General features: G+C 38.1%; 1 protein-coding gene across 4 annotated transcripts in view; it reads right to left on the reverse strand.

Moving 5' to 3' along the window:
• The window catches only part of LIMCH1 (LIM and calponin homology domains 1), a 374,176-nt gene extending 352,471 nt beyond the window's left edge, over positions 1-21,705 (reverse strand). For 2 of the 4 annotated variants that reach the window (XM_074229536.1, XM_074229535.1), the window contains exon 1: positions 21,520-21,705. In XM_074229536.1, the coding sequence (XP_074085637.1) occupies positions 21,520-21,606 (87 nt within the window). In that variant the 5' untranslated portion in view covers positions 21,607-21,705. The remainder of the gene's footprint in view (positions 1-21,519) is intronic. The other 2 variants (XM_074229540.1, XM_074229539.1) reach the window with 1 other exon arrangement.
• Positions 21,706-24,316: the final 2,611 nt, after the last annotated feature.

Raw genomic sequence — 24,316 nt, forward strand, 5'->3', positions numbered from 1 at the left:
TTTTTGGATCTCCCTAACTAAACTGTTATCTTGGTTTTCCTGCATTTCCCTCATTTCTCTTCACAGCTTTTCCTCTACCTCCCTTGATTTTCAAAATCTTTTTTTTGAGCTCTTTCCCTTGTTACCTACCTCTTGACAAAGAGACAATGGACACAAGGTACAGATAGGTATATATTTGTAGTACCTCCACTAGATATGTTTGTTTTTCTTCATCAACCTTATTTGTTACAAGGGATTGTTTTTTCCCTTTCCATGACTATTTAACAATGGGGGAAGGCAGTATTAAGGATAAAAGAGGTTAATAATAGTGATAACAAAAAAAAAAAGCATGGGCTGTTGAAACATTTGTTTTAAAAGCACAAAGAGAACAGAGGGGAAATTCAGAAGGAAACAAACAAGCATGACAGGTTTGAAAGGTGAAAAAAACAACTTGTCATATTTTCTTTTTTAAATATGCAAATAGTATGAAATAGAGATTCAAAGTTGTGTATACAACCTCTTTTGTTTTCTGTTGAATATACAAAAATGTTATATTTTTGGTGTTTACATTCAGATTTAAACAGTTTTAAACAACAACAAAGACAGAGACCACTAGGAAGGATCTATAAAGTGTTTACCACAATAGTAGGCAATAAATGAGAGTTTATGCACCACCTCCCAATATCCCCATTCCATTTAATGCATCTATATATACACTATCTCCTTGTCAAGGACTTATTCCTTGTAGAAGCAAATTAGAAAAGAAACAGATGTGCAATGAACATATACAGATAATTTTTTTTTACTTCTGCCTGCTTATCATTAATAGATGAAGGAAATGCATTCATTTACAAAAGGAACACTTGTTAAATGGTAACAGAGCCAAGAGATAATTTATGTATTGATTCAAAACACCACTGAATTCCAAAATGACAAACAGAAGTTGTGAATACATTGTATAATTATATACAGAAGTTGAAAATACTATAAGAGCAGAGGCCTAACTAACTTTTATTCACAAGATCATTCCTCTTGCCTGAAATGCACTCCCTATCCTCTACCTCTTTGCCTATTGAAATCTCTTTCCCCAAGGTCCATCTCTTCCTTGGGTGCCAAATACTCTATGAAGCCTTTCTTGGTTCTGTCTTTCCTAGTGCACTTGGACCAAATGTCCATTCTACCTTTTGTTCTATTTGATTGCATATATGTCTTAAGCTCTTAACTAAATTTTATACCCTTGAGGTTAGGGGCTGCCATTTTTCATCTTTGGATCTGTCAGTGACAAACACATAATGGCCATTTAACTAAAGTCAAAGAATACTAGTTCAATGGTGAAAATGGCTATATCTTTTTCAGAAATCCCATTTTATATACTCTTCCACCTCCATTTGTCATCCCACCCCACTCCCATTCCTACATCAAGGGAAAAAACTTGGTTTTTTAACCAGCTGTGGTGAAAAAAATTAGCAAGATAATACAGCATTTGCTACTTTATATCTTCTTCTTGAGCTAGATAACATTTATGACAATTTTCAATCCTTCAAACACAAAATGCCAGCTATTGTTATGCTGTGGGCTGGTCTGCACCAGGAACAATGCACACTTATGAAAAGTCAGGTTATTATAATATAGAGATGAGAGACTTCACTGGTCATCTAACTTCAAACCCAAACTTTATCAGATGTACAAATCACCTCTACAATATTCTCAATAAGAGTTCATCCCTTATGCATAAATAATGCATTCCAAAAAAGGAAACCTGACTTCACATGGTAATCCATTCTGCTTTTAGATCTCTCCAATTTTACTTTATTGACCTGAAATCTTCCAGAGAAATGTGTCAGATCCAGTGGAGGGATTCAACTGATTCACACTGGTTCACCAAAACTGATAGCTAATTTAATGTTGAGTTTTGGTGAACCAGTGGTTACTTTATTTGAATCCCATCACTAGTCAGATTCCCTTCCCTTCCTTCATATAGAATATAGAAGTTTAATGCAAGAGATGCAGACCATCTAAATAGTGATACAGTAGAACCTTTCCAGAATGTGCACAACTTTAAGGACACACCCTCAACTCTATCACAGAGAAAAGAAGAGGATTCATCATACAAGCTAGTTTGTATTGGGGAAATAAAAGATTTACCTTAAGTGAAGACCCAGATAATATAAGGCTGCATTAATATATGCCTGCTTTCTGTTTATGGCATAATATAATAGAATTTCTAATAACATAAACATAAACTTTTCCTATCTATATAATCACAAAACTTCCATTTAGTATGGAAGAAGCTCTTTAAAAAGCATCACTTTGAATTTGGGAAAAGTAAAGTGAAAAAATTTAAATTATTTGTCTCGGTTGACAGAGTAGGCTATATGAACATTTCTTAGAAATGTCTTTATTGTGTCATATCAAGGTCATTTTAAAAATAATTTTGCACCCAATTTTCTACATGTTTTATAAATTAAAATCTAATATTCTTTCTTAATTGCTATGCAAGGAAAAAAGTCATCTGGGGCTTTAATTTTCCATCTTATAAGACCACAGAGTACTGCTTATGTTAAAAGTCACGTCTGGAAATAATCTTATATAGTTCAAAGCTTCAAGTCTCTGAGGAATATTAAGACTACCTTCTTCATGTGCAAATATATGCACAAAAATCTTCATTTTATATTCAAAATGATCAGGTGCTAAAATAAAATTTCAAAAAACTAACAAACAATAAATCTACAGGGGAAAAGGAAAAATTCTAAATAAATTTTAGGAAATGTAAAGACTGAACCTCTATTTTACATAATTTGCTTTAAACTCGACATTGCAACTCTCTTCTTGTTTGATTACAAAGAAATTCTAAAATCTTTGGAGAAAGGTTTACCCTCTTCACTATTTCATATAACCAAGTGTATTATTTTGAAAAACAGAACTCCATAAGCAGAAATTTTTTTAAAGGAGGTATGCCTATGAAAAGCTAAAGATTAAAAAATAAAGCTCACACAAATAAGAAACTCATGTCCAAAACTCAAAGACATTTTGTATTCTATGAAAATGAGGGAAAGTGTTTATTCTGCAAATTCCGAACCAACAGGATAAAAAGCAATGCCATGTGTATTTGTTTCGTGTGAGAGTTTTCATTGATCTAGATATCTGGAAAACCATCAACCCCTACCACACCAATTCATCAGTCCTGTGAAAGAATAAACATCTGTTTAACAAACTAAGAAAATGGACATACATAGTAAGCTTTAAAGAACCCTGATGATACTTCAGCAGAATAGCCAGTTATAAAAATAACCTTCCCCCCCCATACTAGTGCTGAGTACTATGCCAGCTGTGATGTGCCAATCTGGGACACTGAATACCAAGAATCACTGTGTAAAAGCAGCTGTACCCACTTTTAGAAAGTCCCCAGATGCCTGGATAGTGCTGAGGCTAAGATTTGAACATTCCCTAGACCCAGCATTTCCACTGGAGGACAATAACAGATTGGATATTTCTAATGCTTGGTCTCCTTGGGAAAATATCTCAACCTTAGAAATATGATACAAATGGAAAAAGGTCACAACCATTCAGAGTATGGTCACAATAGACAATCTACTCACTGAACAAAATCTGCCACCCTTTAACTCACATACCTCTAGATGGTATAAAGGAAGGAGAGACAGAATCCCCATTGAGATTGATTCCTTATAACTTTTATAACCAATGAAGCTATATATTTGTCTGATAGACAAACCAAAAAGAAAATGAAACATTTTAGTCTTTGAAGTCAATGACATTGAACTCAAATTAGATTTTTGTTGATTTTTTTCTTAGTGACATTTCATTAAGTCAGCATAAGCACAATTTTTTTTTGCGTGAAAACTATGCCACAGTAATCAATCGTTGTTGATAGCAGGAGAGTTAAAAAGAGATTAGATTTGGAGTTCAGGAGATGAGGTTGAAATCCTAGCTTTGGCAAGTTATGAACAACAAAACAAGTTGCCAGATTTTAACAGATTATAAATGCAAATTTATTAGTATTATTACTATAGAAAAAGAAAGGAAAAAGAAGTTTCTCCAACTCTGCCTATTCCTATGAACAAGATAAGAGATACAGGTCAAATAACACTGTAATTACATAGAGATTTGTTTGAATAACCAGACTCAAAAAAGTCATTAATCACAATGTCAACTAGGAAGACCTCTAATGGAGTATTTTAGGTATCTGTGTTTTGTTGTCATATTTCAATGATGTCTTATTCTTCATGACTCTGTGACCATTGTGGGGTTTTCTCTGCAAAGATACAAAAGTGTTTTGCCATTTCCTTCGCCAGTGGATTAAAGCAGAGGTTAATAGACTTGCCTGGGGATTAGTTTAGTAGGTGTATAAGGTTGGATTTGAACTCATCTTCCTAGCTCCAGTCCCAATGCTCTATCCACTGAGCCATCTAGATGCTTCTATCTGTGCTTTATCTGTATGCTACAGGTGTTTATCCATTTCTGAATAAAGTTGACATGCTTTTCAATTTTATATGTGATACAAAACTAGGAGCAATAGCTATAATAATAGAGAATAGAGAATCAGTAACCAAATGGATCTTGACACTAGGTTGAGGTTAATAAATACTAAAGATAAATATAAATTTTTACACTTGGTTTCAAAAAATTGAAATTCACATGATTAAGATGAGGGAGGAATGGCCAAAGAGCAGTGTGTTTGGCTATTTCAGACAAATGCAAGCTCAATTGGAATCAACAGATTTAAAAAAGACAATAATATTTCTTGGATTGTATTTAGAACTATACAATGTCCAGGGTATGGAACACAATAATACCACTCTCCTCTACCACAATCAAACTACACAAGGAGTAGTGCACTAATTCCTGTCACCGTATTTCAGGAAGGACAATAATAAACTAAAGATCATCCCAAAACTGCAGACAGAATTGTAAAGGGGTATGAGATTGAGCCACATGAAAATGAGTTAAATCAGATTGGATGTGAAAAAGAATTAAGAAAGTTAAGTGTCAATTGTCTTCAAATACATGAAAGGTTATCATCCAGACTAGGGATTGGACCAGCTCCACTTGCCCCAAGAGGGAGGAATCAGGATCAATAAGTAAGAATCTCAAAGGTAAATGTTGGATTGATGTAAGGGAAAACTTCTGATAACAATTAGAGCTACCTAAAGGAGGACTGTGCTTCCTTGAAAAGAACATTTCCACACTAATAGTTAGGGGTCTTGAAATAACGATCAGATGACCATGTTTGGCATTTTCTGGGAGGTAATCAGGGTTAAGTGACTTGCCCAGGGTCACATAACTAATAAGTGTTTGAGGTCATATTTGAACTCAGGTTCTCCTGACTCCAGGGCCAGTGCTGCATTCAGTGCTCTACCTACCAACTCCAGGTGTATTTTAAATGAGATTCTTTTCATATACTAGTGGTTTATATGCTTGGCCTAAACAGGCACTGTGGTCTCTTTCAACTTTCAGATTCTATGGCTCTGAAACAACAAAACTTTTCCAAGAAGCAGAGCTTCATTTCCATTAAGTTATGGGTCAATTGAACAAGTTTACATAGGTGCCTGCATTTCCAAAATCAAAAAAATGCTCGCTCCAGAGAGAGATTATAGTCTGCTGGATGTAAAATTCCTACTCTCTCATCAATTACCATAAAAGCCTCCAAATAATTCAATTCCTTCAATCTACTATACTCCATCCTTTTTTCCTCATCAATGAAACAATTAAAATTGAAACAGCTAAGATTGAGCTCTTAACTGTAAAAGTGGATTGGCTTGATCTAAGTTATGATGTAACATTGACCTTTCCGCAGTTTTTGACATAGATCTCTCCTGCCTCTGGGATCTTCTGTCCACCTTTGTCTTCCATTATGCCACTCAATTTTGATTCTCCTGGATGACTAATACAGATAAATCCTATATCTTTCAAACATTGTTTGAGTGTCCCTCAGAGTTTTGAACTGATCAAAGCTGTTTTGTAGAGCAACTTGAAATTATGCCGAAAGAGTTATTAAACTGCCTCTATATACCCTTTGACCTAGCAATAACACAACTAGGTCTATGTCCAAATATGATTAGGAAAAAAGAGAAGGAACTTATATGTTCTAAAATATTGACTGTAGCTATCTTTGTGATGAGAAAGAACTGGAAAGTGTGAGGATATCCATCAACTGAAGAAGGCTGAACAAGTTGTGGTATATGACTGTGATTGAATACTACTGTACTATCAGAAATGATAAGCTCAATGATCTTAGAAAAACAAAAAATGAAGAGCCAAATGAGCAGAACTTAGAGAAAGTTGTATACAGTAACAGGAATATTGCTTTAAGAACAAATTTGCATTCCTAAATCATTTTGACAATTATAAATATCCAAAGTAACCATAAAGGATGTGAAGATGCTATCTATATCCAGAGAAAGAAATAAGTAGAAGTATGTACAGAATGAATTTACGTGTGTGTGCATACACACATACATATTTGTATCTGATAATAACTATCTCTAAGGTAGGGAGAGATAAAAAATGGAAAAAATAGAAAAAAATTTACGTAGATTTATTATACATTTAAAATGAATAACAAGTTGTAATATATTTGTATTTTTATGTGTAATACTTTTTTAATTTTACTGTTGTGAAAATATTTGCTTTATTCCATAAATTAAAAATAAATTTAAAAAAATTTTAGGGGCAGTTGGGTGGCGCAGTAGATAGAGCACTGACCCTGGAGTCAGGAGTACCTGAGTTCAAATCTGGCCTCAGACACTTAATAATTGCCTAGCTGTGTGAGTTTGTGCAAGTCACTTAACCCCATTGCCTTAAATAAAATAAAAAAATTAAAAATTAAATTTAAAAATTTTTTAAAAATTAAATTTAAATTTAAATTTAAAAAAAGTTCTGCCCTGAACTCGGTGTCTACTGCTTTCACTTTTTCATGATGTCCTTTAGATTCAATGGCCTCTGTGCAGATGCCTACCAAATACATTTATCTAGTTCTAATCTCTCTCCTAAACTTCAGTCCTACATCATAGACTCCTCCTATTGAATATCTCCACCTGAATATCCCATCAGCCTCTCAAATTTATTAGGTCTAAAATAGGACTCATTGTCTCTTTCCCCTCAAAACTCCCTTTCCAAACTTTCCCAGCACCATGAATGAAGCTGTCACTCTTTGTTTTACTGTGTCTGAATTAAGCTGAATTCTTTCTTCTCCATCATCTGCCACATCCAATCAATAGCCAAACCTTGTTGAGTCTACCACCATAGTGCCTGTCATATTTCTTCCCTTCCCTCCACTAAATCACTACCTTGATTTAAGATTTTATCATCTCTTACCTGGATTGCTGAAATACCCTTCTAATTGTTCTCCCTTTAATACAGTCTCCACACAGCTGCCAAAGAAATATTGCTAAAATACATGCTACACCATGTCATTCTCTATTCAAAAATTTCCAGTAGTTCCTTATTGTATCTAGGATCAAATGTAAATTCCTCCATTTAGCAATTTAAAACCTGTCATAATCTGTTTATAACTCACCTTTCCAGATCTTCAAGTTATTAATATGAATATCATATTTTATTCCCAAAGTTCACATCCTCTATGTTCCAGTCAAACAGGCACATCAGCTGTTTTCCAAACCAAACCCCACTTGCCATATGCTATTGTCAGATCCCTGCACTTCTTCCCAGAGGGCCTCCTCATCCCTGCCTCTCAGAATTCAAGGTTCAGCTCACATGTCACCTCCTATGGAAAGCCCTTCCCAATATCTTTCATACTTGATGCTTTATCCCTTCAGAAAATAACTTTTGTCTCAGTACACGCAATCCTTCCCCAACCCCATCTCAGTTTCTTAAGAATGACTGATTCTTTTTTTCCTCTGAATCACAAGTCCCAGGAAGAGTACATTAAATATAATTTTAAAAAAGGGAAAATCTGGGGCGGCTAGGTGGCACAGTGGATAGAGAACACTGGCCCTGGAGTCAGAAGTACCTGAGTTCAAATCCGACCTCAGACACTTAATAATTACTTAGTTGTGTGGCCTTGGGCAAGCCACTTAACCCCATTTGCCTTGCAAAACCCTAAAAAAAAATCATATACATATATATATATATATATATATACACATATGATATATTTAAAAGGAATTAGTTTCCCATGAAAATTTTTATGCTACGTTATAGAAATACTTATTTTATTCCATAAATCAAAAATTAAATAAATAAAAAAAAATTTAAAGAGCATAGAAGACAGATAATAAATTGACTTGGACTAAGTAAAGAGAATAGTCTAAGGTCTACCCAAATCAGATAGGGACTATGGGATTCCCAGTCCTTTTGGATTCAGAGTTCTAGAATCCCAGTATAAGAAACCTTATAGCTAAACATTTGTGTTGTAATCAGAGACACTGGCATGTGGCACCATTGCCAAGTTATGAGACATTTTTCCCCCTGCCCCCAAAAGAATCCCTAACAGCTTCTTCAATCCATTTTTTTTCCATTTGGATTCAAGACCAATGTTTTCAAAGCTGTAGCAGAAGTGCCATGGATCAGCTGGCAAAGTTTCTGATGATTGACTCCATTTTCCTAAAATCTAGAAAAATCTTATAATTGTTAAGACATTCCTGAAACAACTCTGTACTCTCCCAGAAATACACCAACAGGGGAAAGGGAACATTCCAATATAGAGGAATGAATTCTGAACCAATTATTTTAAGTGTCTGACAAAAAAAAAATTAGTCAGCGTGGGGCTAGGAGAAGCATTCTAAAATATATCTAGGCAAACATTCAAATCACATGTGAATGCTTATGCAGATACACTCCCAACCTTTCTGTTTTTTACATCTGTATGTGACTACTGGGAAAACCATAATAACAGGTGTTTATTAGTCATTCAAATTATAATGGAAAGTGCTTACCCCCCATGACATGCAGTTCTACATATACCATCATGGATCCTGGCCTTTTTCTGGAATTCTGAGGTTTTCTAAGAGGTCTTAAAGACTAATTCTTGGAAATCACCCTTCCCTGGGGATGATCTGCATACAGAGAAGGAGGATCTCATTTTTTATCACCCTTCATATTTATCACATTTTGCAAGGCCCATTGGGAAAAGAGTCATTTAGGATCATAACAACATCTGTTAGCTGACAATAGTGCTTAGCTCTCTTGTCTCTTTTTTTTTTCTTTCCATAGGAAAGGCAGAGAGGAGACTTCTCTTCACTGTTTCCATGATGTCATTACAACTGGTGAGCAAGGCATTGTTCAGGTATCAGTACTATCAGTCATTATTTTTCCCCTAAATGATGTGCATTTTATTAATGTTCCAGACATTTAACTGCCTTTAAAAATAATTTCAAAACTTCAGAGTAACCCCCATATTATTCATCTCTCAGTGAAGCTTGAGATTTGAAACACAGTTCTGACCTAGCACATAGAAGACACACAGCCTAGCACATGATTAATAAATGTTTATTAATTGACTTCAGTAATTTGGTACCTTCCTCCTTAATTCTCATATGTTTCACAAAAAAACAAAATTGCAAAATACTCTAAATAAATTGAATGGCTTATTCTCTGAGTTACTATATTAGTCTCACTGCTACAGAGTATGCTGTTGGGAGTGAGAGAAGACCCTAAGAGAGAGAATAAAGTGGGGGAGAGAAAAGGAAAGAGGAGGAAAAAGAAAAGTAAACCAAAGTGACAGAATATCATAGGCTTTTTTATTTATAAAAAGAAAAATGATCTCAATCCCTGCAGTCAGGAATGCCATATGATGAGAGTATAACAGAAGGGCATGATGAGAAGTCCAGCTTCTGAAATAATTCCATCAACTAATATTATTTAACTAGGAGGCAAGGACAGAATAAACTTGCTTCTGGAGCATTCAATCACTGACTATCACAAGGCAACTATTTTGTAAACTGCTTTTTTTAACCTCTCAAAAATAAATAAATAGATAGATAAGTAAGTAGGCAAGTAAGTAAAAAAATAAATAAACAAACAAACCAACCTTTCCCCCCCCCACAGCATGAGGGATAGCAACAAGGTTTATTTTCTCTTCATCAAGCTAAGGAATTTCATGCCAGGCTGGCACCAGTGTGGCAGTCTGTCACAGAGCAACAGAACATGAACAGTATAACAACAGCAGGGAAAAGATGGTGCAGTTAGAAGGGAACTGTGAGGATGGGCAGGGAACTGCACTCAGGACCCCAAGATTGTAGTTTTTAAGCCGTATAAGAATTCAGCAAAAACAGGCCAGGCTGCTAATATTCTAACAGGAAGCTATATTCTAGGAAAGTAAATTGGGAATTACCCATGAGGCAAGCCTTAAATTCATCAAGGCAATCTCCAAATTTAGTGGAATTGCCTTTCTCTGATTATTAGGTCAGACTCTAGAATCACACTACCGAGGAAATCCACTACCCATCACATCACAACCCCCAACTACAGGATTGGAGCTCAGGAATGACATAGTCTACAAAGTCTCTCATGCAACACAGAATGAATAGAGTACAACTACTTCTGATCTCCAGCATCACTTCTTTGATAAGCATTTGTTTATTAAGCCACTACTATACTAATACTTAGCACTAGTAATGCAAAGATACAAAATGGAACAACCTTTGACTTAATGGAATTTACCTTTCTACTGAAGGAGTGTAATATGTACAAGGAAATACAAGAAAAATACAGAATTCATTTGGTTGAAAGCTCCTTGAGGTCAGGGACTATCTTTTGCCTCTTTTTGTATCCATAGTGTTTAGTACAATTTCTGGCATCTTTTAATTGCTTAATAAGTGTTTTGATTTCAATGGGTAGAGGAAAGACTATGAGGAAACTGTTTAGCTCTCCCCAGGTATTAACACCTGTGTTCTCAGGATCCCTAGTGAAAAGTGGAAAAATACTTGTTTTTCTTTTTTTAAGATTTTATTTATTTTGAGTTTTACAATTTTTCCCTAATTTTACTTCCCTCCCCCCACCCCCCATAGAAGGCAATTTGCCAGTCTTTACATTGTTTCCATGGTATACATTGATCCAAATTGAATGTGATGAGAGAGAAATCACATCCTTAAGGAAAAAAACATGAAGTCCTTGTTCTGAGGATTTTGTTGGTGTTTTTCTTTTCAGCTGGGGAAACTGGAAATGGAAATAAATGCTTGTTAAAAAAATTTATTTAAAAACCATCCTATTGATTCCCTTTTAAAAGTCAGAGGGGTAGATTCAATCACGAATCTGTCCTCCCCAAGAGAGAAGAAAAACTATCTGCATCTTAGGGGTAGCTAGTTTTTGAGGCTTAATTAGGTTATTCTTCTCAGCAAGGTGATAAAGAGTGGCTTTACTATCCTGGGAGAAGCAAAGTCCCTATAGGAGAAAAACTTATTAGCTAGTTGTAAGTTCATCAGATCTCACAGAAAATCTCCCTGCCCCATTGACTATGGGATCTAATTCCTCAATTCCAGTCAGTGAAGTCTGTGTATTGTGCTTGTTGTTTATTCTGCAAACTTCCTATATTTATTTTTCACATATTTTATTCACAGTATCACCTTCCATGATGTCCATATACCATAACTTGTTCAGCAATTCCTAATTGTTATACATGAATATTTTTAATTTATTTTATTTAACTATGAATATTTTTGTATAGCCAAGATTGTACAATGAGTATATTAGTGAGAAGAGAAATAAAATTTAACAGTGGAATTACTGTGTCAAAGGATATGAATGGTTTGTATTGGACGTCTTATTATGTTACAACATTATTTCCTTCCAAAAAGATTGCACTAATTCCTGGCTCTACCAACACTATACAGTGTTTTTATGTCGTATAATGGAGAAACAAAGTGCCTAATGAATAGATTGCTATAAAGTCAGGATCTATATTCTATCTTAAACACTTCTGTGTGACCCTAGGTAAGTCAGTGGTTAACTTCTCTGTCCTTCAGTTTTTGCTCATCTTTAATGAGAGCTTTTTGACTCAAGAGCCTCTAAAGTCCTGCTCTAGAACAACAAGTTCTATGATTAAATGAACATAAAGTGGTAAAAAAAAATATTACCATAAAGCAAAGCTACAGAGATCACTTCATTCCATAGGAATAACCTAAATGTTATATGGAAAATTACATTTTTGAATAATGTTATAGCAAAGTTGATCTTAGTCACAATGTATTAATAATATGATTTAGAAGTGGCACTCTTAAAACAAAATCATTATTTTATTATGTAATTTGTCTATCTCTTGTACTTTATGTTTCTTCCTTAAGGATATGATTTCTCTCTCATTACATTCAACTTAGATCAATGTATACCATGGAAACAATGCAAAGACTTAAGAGACTTCCCTCTGTGGGGGGGTGGGGGAAGGAAGCAAGATTAGGGCAAAAATTGTAAAATTCAAAATAAATAAAATCTTTCTTAAAAAAAAGAGGGGGCGGCTAGGTGGCATAGTGGGTAAAGCACCAGCCTTGGAGTCAGGAGTACCTGGGTTCAAATCGGGTCTCAGACACTTAGAAATTACCTAGCTGGGTGGCCTTGGGCAAGCCACTTAACCCCATTTGCCTTGCAAAAACCTAAAAAATAAATAAACAAATAAAAATTTAAAAAAAAAGAAATGGCACTCTTTGTTCTGGGAAATCTTAGGTAGTCAAAGTGTACCTGTACTAGATTGGTAGCTGTTTAAGGGCAGAGAGCATGACTATCACCTCTGCTGAAAACTTGTCATGAGATTCAATCAGGTTAGAATGGTTATGTACTATTTATTAAGCTTCTACTATATGTAAGGCACCTTATTGTTCAAACTTCATTTTGAAGAGGACCAATGAGGAACAATGATATCACTGGGTAATGTCTCTTGACTTCTGAAATGGAATAAAGTGAGGCAGAGTTTCCCAAAGCCATCAGCCTCATTCTCTCTTCTAAAGTCATTAAAGTCCAGTGCCAAGACAAAAGTAAGGACAACTAGAGATGAGCAAGATGCAGTGGATGATTCTGGTGTCTACAGATGTCTCACCAAGCTCTAAGCATCTACAGTGCCTGCTTGAGTCACCTTCCATAACTGTTGGCAAATCTGGATAGCATACTAAAAAGCAGAGACATAAAGGTCCATATAATCAAAGCTATGGTTTTTTCCAAGAATAATGAATGACTGTGAGAGTTGGTCATAAGTAAAGCTGAGTGTGCAGAATTAATGCTTTCAAATTATGGTGCTGGAGAAGTCTCTCCCTTAAAGACTTCCAGTCAAGATGGCAAAGAGAAGACAGGCAGAGTTCTAAAGTCTCCTTATCTTCCCTTATAAATAATAGGAAACAAACCTCTTAACAGAAATCAGATCGACAAGAGTCCCTCGAACAGCAGGAAGATTAAATCTGTCAATATTTAAAAAAATTAATTCAGGCTATTCACTGGGAGGTCAAATACTGAAACTGAAGCTTAAATATTTGGTCACATAATGAGACTATAACTCCCTGAAAAAGACCCTCATGTTGGGAGAGATGGAAGGCAAAAAAGGAGAAGGGATGGCAGAGGATAAGATGGATAGTGTCGCAGTAGTGAACATGAACCTGGAAAGACTTTTTTTGAGAGATATGCACTGTTCATGGGGCCACAAAGTCTCAGACACTATTGGACAACTAACAACAGGGACCTTTTGGAGGAGGAAAATATGGATTAAAGCTCAGTAAAATGGAAAAGTAAAGATAGGTTGATTATGTGGCAACACCAAGCAATAGAGAGTTGAATAACCCAAGTGCTCCAAGATATAAGTACTGATGTACTACTGTTGCAGCCACCTCTATGTTTCTTTTAAGGGAACTTAAGGGAGGATTGGAAAAGAATTCAATGGAATGGACCATCATGGAGAGGTTTTAATCTAATTAGATCACTGGAAAAAAAACATCCACAGGAAGAACATAGATCTTTTTCAGTATGTCCTTATGGGCAAAGAAGAAAAAGAAAATTTTATTTTTTTGCTGCCCGTTCTAGAAAATAGTTATCTTTAAGTGAGAAGTCCCCAAGTTTCCTTGAAGTGTGCCTTATCATTGTATGATTTCATCTTGTTTCATTCTCTATATTGAGGTACAAAAGCTATTGAGACAGGATTTGCTGCAAGAGGACTTGCTCTTAAAATTTTGCTCTCAGTATCACAGTCATGGAATTTTACCACAGTCAAAGTGAACTGAAAATCCTTCCTCACACACAAACCTTCCAACTTTGGTTCACTCTTTTTCCCCCTAAAGATGTTTCCATTTGACAACTTTTTCCTATGCCATTCAGGAATTTACTGAGGGGGGGGGGGTACCAGGAGAGATAGAGAATGATCTCAGACACTTAAAAGCGGGTTTGGTTGGGGGGTGAGGGGAATTTCTGCTCATTTTGTCTTTTGACATTACCTCTTTAATTATAAGACCCACAGATGAAATTCTAGATATTTTTCCACTGAGAACATAAATTTCACTATTTCCAATTGATCTGTGATTTCACTGGGTGTAGACCATTTCTCTAACCACACCAATCATAATCTCTCTAGTGGTTTCATGAGTTTCTATGACCAAAAATGATTTGGCACCTATTGACCAAGTTTCTCAGGCTATGCCCCTATCATAAGAGCTGGTTCAAATCCTATGATAATAGGCTCAGTCTATTACCAGGATAGCCTTGAAATCTGTCCACTTTGGTAAGGCCTGGAACAGCTTTGGAACTCTACCAGCATCACTACCATATAACAGGTCATCAAAAGGATTATGTTAGGTGGCAGAGCAGACATGTTAAAACTAGAATCAGAAGGACCTAAGGTGAAATCCTGAGATCCCATCTTGGCTGTCCTAAGAAAATCACTTAATCTCTCAGCCTGAGTTTCCTCATATAGAAAATAAGAACAACAATAACCCCTACTCATCAAATCAGTTCATATGAAATAAGATAGGTAAAGTACTCTGCAAACTTTGAAGTACGATATAATTACTTTTATTACATTAAAATTTATTAACTTTTCACTGAAATACAAAAAGAGGTCTTTTCCAACTCATATCTTTGAGCAAATGGCCCCCAAAACTGGGTTAAAAGATGGAACTTTGTAAGGAGGGGAGGAACCGTCCACCATTATATTAGGCTCAAAATGATTCAACAGTAGAATTCAGTCAGCAACCAACCCATACATTAATTGATTTTACCCTCCATCAAGAGAATCTCACTAAAGTATAAGAACCAAAACTCTTCCCATGGGAGCTAAAATTCTTCCAATCACAAAATAGCCTTTTACAGATTATTCAACCATCAGACTACAAGATAAAAATATTATATCTAAAAGGACTGTCAAAATTACTCTTCTCTATGAATTCACCTTTTGACTGAACTTAACAACTGACCTGTCCTGGGTAAAATTCTCTATAGAAAGATTATTCTCCATGGGAAATCATTTAAGGAACCAGAGGAAAATACTTCCAGAGGACTTAATGTATGCACATTTTAGTGGAATGAATGATAGAGTTAGAAGAAAATCAAGAAAAATAGTTCCAAATACTATCTCAACATTTATGGGTTCTGTGTGACCATAGGCAAGTTACTTAAGATTTCTAAGCCTCAGTTTTCTTTTTTGTAAAATGGGAATGTATCACATCTAAGGATATTCCCCTCTCCCCATCAGTAGAGTAATAGAAACAAAAAGACTGAAATAGGTAAACAGGAATGATATGGTCCAAGTAATTTATATGCTAATGTTCTGCCTTTCAAGCATGAGATGCAAGCAAGCACATTCTCAGCATTCAAAGTTTTAGCAGACAATAAATAATAACATTGACTGGCATTTTTACAAAACATACTAAATGGTTTAAAAATATGATCTCCTTTCACGGAACCCTTAAACAAGGTGCCTCCTCTTATTCCAGTCTCTTTATATCAGATATCCTCAATATTTAATCAGTTTCTTAAATTCATTCTGACCAAAGATCATTCTGAAATCATTGGCACCACTATCTTACATTCCTATCAATATGACTGAAGGCAATGAATGAGGAGGAAATCAGGAGACAGAATGGTATGATATCACCTCTACCTGGAAATAAGAATGGCAACCTCCTGAAAATGTCCCTGTATCCAAGATCTCACAAAACCCATCTAGACATATATTTAGTTAATATGCAGAGAGGTTTTTATAACATGTAGCAAACCATCATATTGTTAAATATGTGATTTACGCTTATCCTCCGCAATTGGACAATTAATTCCACTTAACCTGTGTCCCCCAACCCTCCCAACTTCAATCCCATAATTTAAGGAATTCATTTGAAATTCAAACTACCAAAAACTGGAAACAAAAAGAACCCAATCAGAAAATGGCTAAACAAACTGTGCTATAGGAAAGGTCAAGGAATATTACCATTCCTCACAAACAGCAAATACCATAAATTCAGAAAAATACAAGGAGACTTCTGTAAATTGAAAGAACAAAGGAGGAAGAATGAGGAGATCACTGTACACAAGGAATACAATAAGGTAAATGAAAATGATATGAAAAGGCAACTCATTCTGATTAATTGTAATGACCAATTTCAGATCCAGGAGTAGGGGACAAGATGGGAATGGAACAGAAGAGTTAGATCCTGGTAGTTGTTACAAGAGAAGACTCAACAAGGAAGTATTGGGCCTGAGAAATATCAAGCAATGACTGATTTTAAAAAAAGCAATATCAAAAAACTTTTTTCTTTTAGTTCTGTGGTTATAATCACTAAGTGATCAAGAATATCATCTGACAATGCACCTTCAAGAGCTGCCAAAGGCTTGAGATCTTGCCTTGTCCCACCTAGCTCTGACTGTAATCAGGGAAGGCACAGCCAGATGTCTGGGAAGGCAGCTCCATTATGTTCATCCAGCCAAGTGTAGGCAGAGCCAGGGAAACCAAGCTGTTGGAAGTTCAAGCTTAATCCTGCCCACTCTGCTGCAAATAGCCAATACTTCTGGCTATGCCCATCTGGAGTTCATTTGATGATAAATCAGTCTCCAGGCTGACTCTTAGACAAGAAGTACCAGCCCCAGCTCCTAAGCCTTCCCCTCCAAGAGTGGGACCTCAGTTCTCCAATCCAATGGTGTAACAGCAGTCCATGTATACAAACAACAGGACTATTTAACTGTCATGGTAAGAAGGATGCATTACAGCCTAATTTGCATATCTATTCACAGATCACTACTTCCTCTATTTATCTAGTCAGAAAGGTTTTATTCCTAACCCTAGGTTCTCCAAAGACAGTAAAGAAAACTTAAATCTTGATTGTAATTAAAAGTCATAAAAGTTCTCAAAACCCTACAGATATAAAGAATTAAGATAAATGACAAATGGCACATGTTCATTCTAGTATTTATATCAGACATTTAATACTTAACTGATCACTAATGCTGGATTATCCCAAAGGTTAGACACATACCAGCATTATTTCATTGCCAAGTAACATTAAAAATTCAATCTTGCAGAGCTAAAGTAGCCTACCAATTTAGTTGCTCCTCCCCCCCCATTTGAATTGAACCAAACCCAACCAGAGAGAAGAAAATAATCCTGCAGGCGGTAAGGGGTGGGGTGGGATTAGGGAATGTTCAAATTGAGCATTCCCTTCAAGCACTGATTTCTCCACCCATGAGAAAACTGAATTGAGTCACAAACAACACTCTAAGGATAAGTAAAAGAGGTGGAGAAAGTCCTTCCACCCATACTGACTGGAGCTCAGCCTCTCCCCAAACCAAGTCAGTCCAGTCCAGAAAAATAAATATTATGAAACAAACAACACTGGCTCTGAAATCTAAGAGGATATGAGTTCAAATCCCACTTCTGACAGAAAAAAAGGATAAACTTGGGCAAGTCACTTAAATTCTCTTGGGTCCCAACTCAATTGTCTATAAATATTAATTAATATGAGTGTCTATTTTTTTTAAATGGGGGGATCACATCCCTATGATAAAATACTTCTAGTGTAAACAATGCAGCTCAGAGGGCTCTTTCCTAGCAAGAGACCATACAGACATTTCTATTCACTTAAGATCCCCTGGGGTAAAAATGTTGTTATGTGATGGTTCCTATTGTTTGTCTTTGTTTAATATAGAATGCATCAAGTGCATTACATCTTAATCTTAAAATATTACAGGGTAATTTTATATACTTTACTATAGAAGTTATTGTATGAGTTCAGAAGACTAAGATTTTCCTCTAATATTAATGTGTCTTAGTAATACATAGCTTATAATTTCATTTCTATCCCAAGATACTCTTGGTTTGGAACTGAAATGATGTCAGTGAAGTTTTATGTTTTTACACTAGAACTTGAGATTTCTAACATTTTCTTTCCAAACTAGCCACTACTGGGAAGGCCTGAAGAGAGGGCCTGAGAAATGATTACAGATCCAATGCAAGGTCAATGTTGATTGATGTTTGCCTTTTCTCTTCAGAGATGCCTTCCTATTTACCATTCTCCTAACCCATAGTAAAATATTCAACCTGCTCCCAGAGCTATTAAAAGTTGCTGGAAGTGTCAGCTGAGTAACATTATCTGTGCCCATATCAACCTCGCCTATTATAAGTCTAACTCCCATTCGGAATGCTGGTAAAAGATAGCCCAGCGTTCCATTGGCAGGTTTCCTGCCCAGGGAAGTATTCCTCAAAGAAGCAGAACAGCAGAACCAGAGAGAGAGAGAGAGAGAGAGAGTCCTCAATTAAGTGAGTTATCGCTACTGGAACTTCTTCACTGGACTGGTTTGGAGAGAAAAAATTTTTTTAAGCATCAGTATTAAGAGTGCCAACAAATACAAAGTGGTAGGGCTGTGATGTGAAGACAAAAAATCAAAACATTGTTTATTATTAACCTATTTCACTTGGGAGCTATTCTTAGGAAATGGTGAAATTCCTGACCAGTAACAGCTTGTGGGAACCTATCACTAAGAGAGCCGAGTAAAAAACAAAGCTGTAATAAAAAGGATGTAGCAGGAGAACAATGCAGCTACTTGAGGAGATGAGATTGTCTGAAGATAACAATACCCCCAGGAGTTACTCTAGCAGCTATATGACTATATTAGCCTAGGAAGCTTTGTTCAAAGGGCAAGGCTTTCCAAAACCATCTGTTAGGCTTCTTGGGTTAATTCTGGTTTGCAGACTCAGCAATATCATTGCAAGATTGTTAACCACTACAAACTAACTAAGGCAGATTCTTTTTCCCCCCCCTCCGGTAATAGTTTATTATACCCTTGTGAAGTGAAGATACCCTTTCAATGAAATAGAGATGCTGTAAATGAAAGGAGATATGCTCTCTTAATAATGTACACAAGGTTCAAAAGAAAAGTCCCACAACCCAGGCCGGGTGCATTTACAAAGTCTTTAATTCTACTAACATATCCAGCTTTAGTTTTCATATTTTAATGGACATAAATACTTGGAAGATCAAGGACAACATAGGGACAGTCATTGATGGGCCTCCACAAGAGAAAATGTGACAAAATTAAGTTCTGCCCATTCTGTGCTCCCTCCCCATACCCCAACAGCAAGCATACTCTTTTAACTGAGGAACCAAAGCAAAATCTGATAATTACCTGCTTCAGATATCACTCAATCTGAATTACACCACACTTAAAAGGCAGCTGCACCAGTTTTATTTCTATATAAAGAAACATGGTACAGACCTTTTATCACAATAATGCCTGGATATTCTCAAAGTGTGTTCTTGCCCTAACTTAAGAGTTTTTTGGTTTGGTTTTTTATAAAACCTGGGAAATTAAATAATTTAAGTTAAAGCATTTGAATTCTTTAACCAGATGTCTTCTAACCCAGTTATTACAGGTGCTTCACATATGTCTCAGACAAATGTGGCAGTCACTTCTGTCAGTAGTAAAAGTGTTCATCAAAACATGAATTTTCTTTAGTTGAATATCCAGAGAGAGAGAGAGAGACTACATAAATCCTTTCTACTTCCCTCCCTCCAAGAATTGAGAATGCCTGCATTGTTTGGGATAAATGATATGGCTTCTTAGTTTAAAAAAAACAAAAAAAGATTCTAAAAATTACCCACACTGAATTTTAAGTACTATTTTTCAATTAATTAATTTTCATCCATATGCACATGAATATTTTTAAGTTACAAAATTTCCTTCCACACTCCCTTCCCACACCCCTCCCCTCAACTCCAGTTAAATTCTATTTTTTTGAAATTGCTTTTTAAGTCAGTTGTGTAAAAATCAAGCCTTTTGAGGTCAAGAACTTATTCCTTTACTCTATTTGTTGTATTCCCTGTACGTTCAACATTGTAAACAGTTAATAAATGCTTGTAAATTGATGGGAAAAAGCAGAGGAATTTACAGGAACAAATAAAGGTTTGATTGGACATCCCTATAATGTTAACCTCAGTTCTGATATCTGTGGGTCCAACATGCTTTTGGGTACTTGGAAGCAAATCTACAGACGCCAATACAATACTATTATTACTAGGGCATATGTGTGTGCCTCTGAACAGGCTAGAATTCGGAAATGCTTAATCACTGTTTAAATCCAATCAGTGACCATTGAGTACTGAGAATTCCACCTCCTATTAGGGGAATTTCATCTTAGGAAAGAAAGCAACATCACCAGCAATTATGCTTCTTTTAAAAACCTAAAATATAATAATTGGTTTCACACCCCAAAATTGTAAAAATAATAATACATAACTAATTATAGGACCTCCAGTACAAGGGTTCTTCTTTCCCTTTTCAGGCCCAGTTCTCTGAAAAGAGGATTTCCTACATTTCAAACTTCAGGTCTCCAGCTACAGATAGTCCTCGTGAATCAGAATAACCCGCCTCACGTGGGTCAGAGCCTGCTGGGTTAAGAATGAGGGATCCCACAGATTGCTCTAGCCTACCACCTCCGTCATTAAGAAGTGCAAAAGGACAATCGATCCGACATTCCAGATTCTTGACCCAAATAAGAAGATTCCACCTCTGGTCCCACAGGGGAAAGAGGGGGCGCTCCAAAGCCCCTGCCACCTCCCCGCCTTTCCTCTGCCCATCTAGGGTCTGCAGGTGCTCTGCTGCCTGGGAATCTGGAAGCAAAGCCGCTCTTAGCACCTCGGTTTTGGTGAGTGCATCCCTTATAGACAATATAGAGACAGATAACAGTTGAGGACCTCTCTCTTCTCTCCGCCTGGCCGGGTCCCCAGCACCCCGCATCCGATTCGGTCAGTCTTGGTGGCTCTCTGGGAGTCTGCTTGGCTCCCCGCCAACACCTCCACTGAGTAGGACGTGCACTACCCAGCCAGTGAATCTGGGGGACCTCTCTTCCTGCAGCGCTTTCTCCAGTGCGCAGAGAAAGGAACCGCTCTGAGCATGGAAATCTGCAGGATCTGAGATTTCCAGGCTTGGGAGAGAGTACCGCCCCCCCCCCCATTCAGGTGTCGTTCCGCAGGAGAGGTCCCCCTGCCAAGATGACAGTGAAGTCGCAGCGCGGTCCCACTGGGCGACCCGGAGCTGCCACCCCCCGCCGCCAGGGCCGATGTCCGGCTCCAGTCCGGCCGGCTGGCCCGACCCAGGGCGGGCACCTACCTCGATCCACTTCTGCGCCTCGTGGAAGGCGGGCTCCGGAGGAGGGTCGTGCTGCAGCTCGTCCAGACCCAAGCCAAGACTAGCCATTTGCAAACGGCCTCCCGGTCCTCTACAGACTCGGCCGCCGCTGGAGAGGGGAGAATGGACGCAGGGGTCGTGCCGGCCCCCTCCTTCCCTCCCTAGGCTTCCCCAGGGCAGGTCCGAGCAAGCTGGAGGGCGAGGTGAGAGGCCGCCAGGGCCGCCGCCGCCGGCTGTCTGCCAAGGCCGCCCCGGGAGACCTGGCGAGGGGGCGGGGGTGGGAGGCCACACGCTGCAGCAGCGGCCGTACCCCGCGCTGGCTGCGCTCCGCTGGGGTGAGCGGGGTCCCCGCTGGGAGGCAGCGCCGCAGCTCCCGCTCCCCACCTTCTCTCGCTCCTCCTCCTCCTCTTTTCCCTCCTCCTCCTCCTCCTCCTCCTCCTCCTCCTCCCCCCACCGCCTAAAAATAAACAAGCGGCGCTGCTGCGGTGCCCACCCCCGACCTCCTTTCCTCCTCCTCAGGAGGAGGGCACACGCCTCCAGCCCCGACACCGGCCCGGGCAAGGGCGATGGAGGCCGGCGGGAACGGTCCCGCACCTGGCAGGAGAGGGGGCACACGCCCGGGCCAGCTACGGCGCTGCGGCTGCGGGCCGGACGCTAAGTGACCGCAGCCGCAGGGCACAGCGAGCCGCGTCCCACTCGCCCACAGCCTCTCCGGGCTGCAGACCCGAGGCGGGGCAGCCCTTAATGCGGCCAGAGCCTGCCTCAAACAATTGGATCGCTTTAAGGGATGCAAAAAGGCCAAAGCATCCTACGGAGAATGACCTTTCCCTTCTTCTCTACTGGAATCTCCTTCCACAGGCCCTTCCATCTGACTGGGAGGGAGGCGGAACCGGTCTGCTATGGTGTGCTCCTCGAGAAGGGCTAACTGGCAAAGGGTGACTGAAGCTGGTATGAGGTTTGCAAAGGCCTTAGGTCTGGCACTGGGAAATCCCCAGGCGCTGGGCTCCAGTCCCATGGTCAAGGAGCGAAACCAAAGTGGAATTTACCTGTTTTTCCTGTTACTCCAGTGACAGGTTGGATGGTCAGATGAAGCAAAAGAGATAGTCTTGAATTTCCCTCATCCCCCCCCACCTCAACTGCTGTCACAATTAGCTCCTTCTCCAAGCCCCCTTCTCTAAAATCTAAGAGAGGAAACAAAAATCCATCAACAGGGATCCAGGAGAAAAGAAAAAGGAAGTGAATAGGTGGCAGGTGGGGGTACGGATGTAGACAAAGAAATGGAGACCGACAAAGACATTAACTAGGGTTTTTAGAGCCCTGGGATCTCAAGTTAAAAAAGACCAGGTGTTTCACCTGGGATCCCGAGCTAGATAACTATTTTTGATACTAGTATGTCAATGTAATTAGTTTCCTTTGTAATCCTGTTTTCTTCTTATGTCCTTTAAAGGATTATTCAGAGAAGTCGACGGGCTTCATCCAACTGTCCAGGGAGTTCATCAGGCAGGATTAAGAATCCCTTTCTAGATGGACTAAACCACTTATTTTACAGATGAAAAGACCAAAACAGATGTAGTGATTTGTCCAAGGTCACACTGCTCAAGAATTCGTGCTCACATTCATTTATTCTACATCTATTGTACTTTCTGCTGCAATCCCACTCACTATTGTATGACTTTGGGCTGGTAGTAATCTCTTTGGGTCTCAGTTTACTTTTATGAAGATGGGAAATGATGGGATTATACTAGATGATTTAGCTTCTTCATAGCCCTAGAGGCATGATCCAATCAATCAATATCCTAACAATCAAAGGAATTCTTAGGAAATGTTAATCATTGTGGAAGATAAGACTAAAGTCCTTGCAGGGTTTTGTTATAAACTGACCTGTGCCATATAAAACTCTTAGAGATAAATACTTCAATGGAGATGTATGATTCAATTCAACAAATATTTAAGGGTTTACTCAAAGACAAAAATGAAGTCCCTACCTTCAGTATCCTTACAACATTCTCAGAACCCAAATAAGGAAAATACAAGATATATACAGAGTAATTTATCTGTGTAAGGACAGTAGCAAATAAAGAGACAACTTCATTTAAAAGGCAGCACTCACCCTAACCCATGAAGGGGGTTGAAAAAGAGTTTGGCTGAAATGTAGAAGATATGAGAGGGAATAATTTGAAATTCATTTGGAAAAATAGCTTAGAGTCAAACTGAGAAGAGCTTGCTTAAATACTAAATCCAAGAAGTATGTCTTTTCTCCTTAGAGGTAAGAGGAAGAAGATAGTGAAGTTTCATGAACAAGGCAGCAGCATAGTCATGTTAAGCAGATTCCTTTAGTAGTAGTGTAAAAGACTGATTAGAAAAGATTGGGGGGGGGGGGCAACTAGATGAGCACAGTGGATAGAGCACTGGCCCTGGAGTCAGGAGGACCTAAATTCAAATCTGATCTCAGATATTTAATAATTACCTACCTGGGAAAATCACTTTACCCCATTGCCATGCAAAAATAAAACAAATAATAGGGCAGCTAGGTGGCACAATGGATAGAGCACTGGTCTTGGAGTCAGGAGAACTGGAGTTTGAATCAGGCCTCAGACATCATCCTGATTCCTATTTGGTCACTGGTCCCAGATGACTCTGGAGGAGAAAGTGAGACTAGAGACTTAGCACACTTCCTCACTCAAATCCAAATTCAAGTGTTTGTCATGACATCACCTCCCTGATGTTGTGGTCTTCTTTGAAAATGAAGGACAAACATTATTGAAATGGTGGAGGCCAG

This window comes from Macrotis lagotis, chromosome 3, assembly GCF_037893015.1.
Source record: "Macrotis lagotis isolate mMagLag1 chromosome 3, bilby.v1.9.chrom.fasta, whole genome shotgun sequence".
Taxonomy (NCBI): Eukaryota; Metazoa; Chordata; class Mammalia; order Peramelemorphia; family Peramelidae; genus Macrotis; species Macrotis lagotis.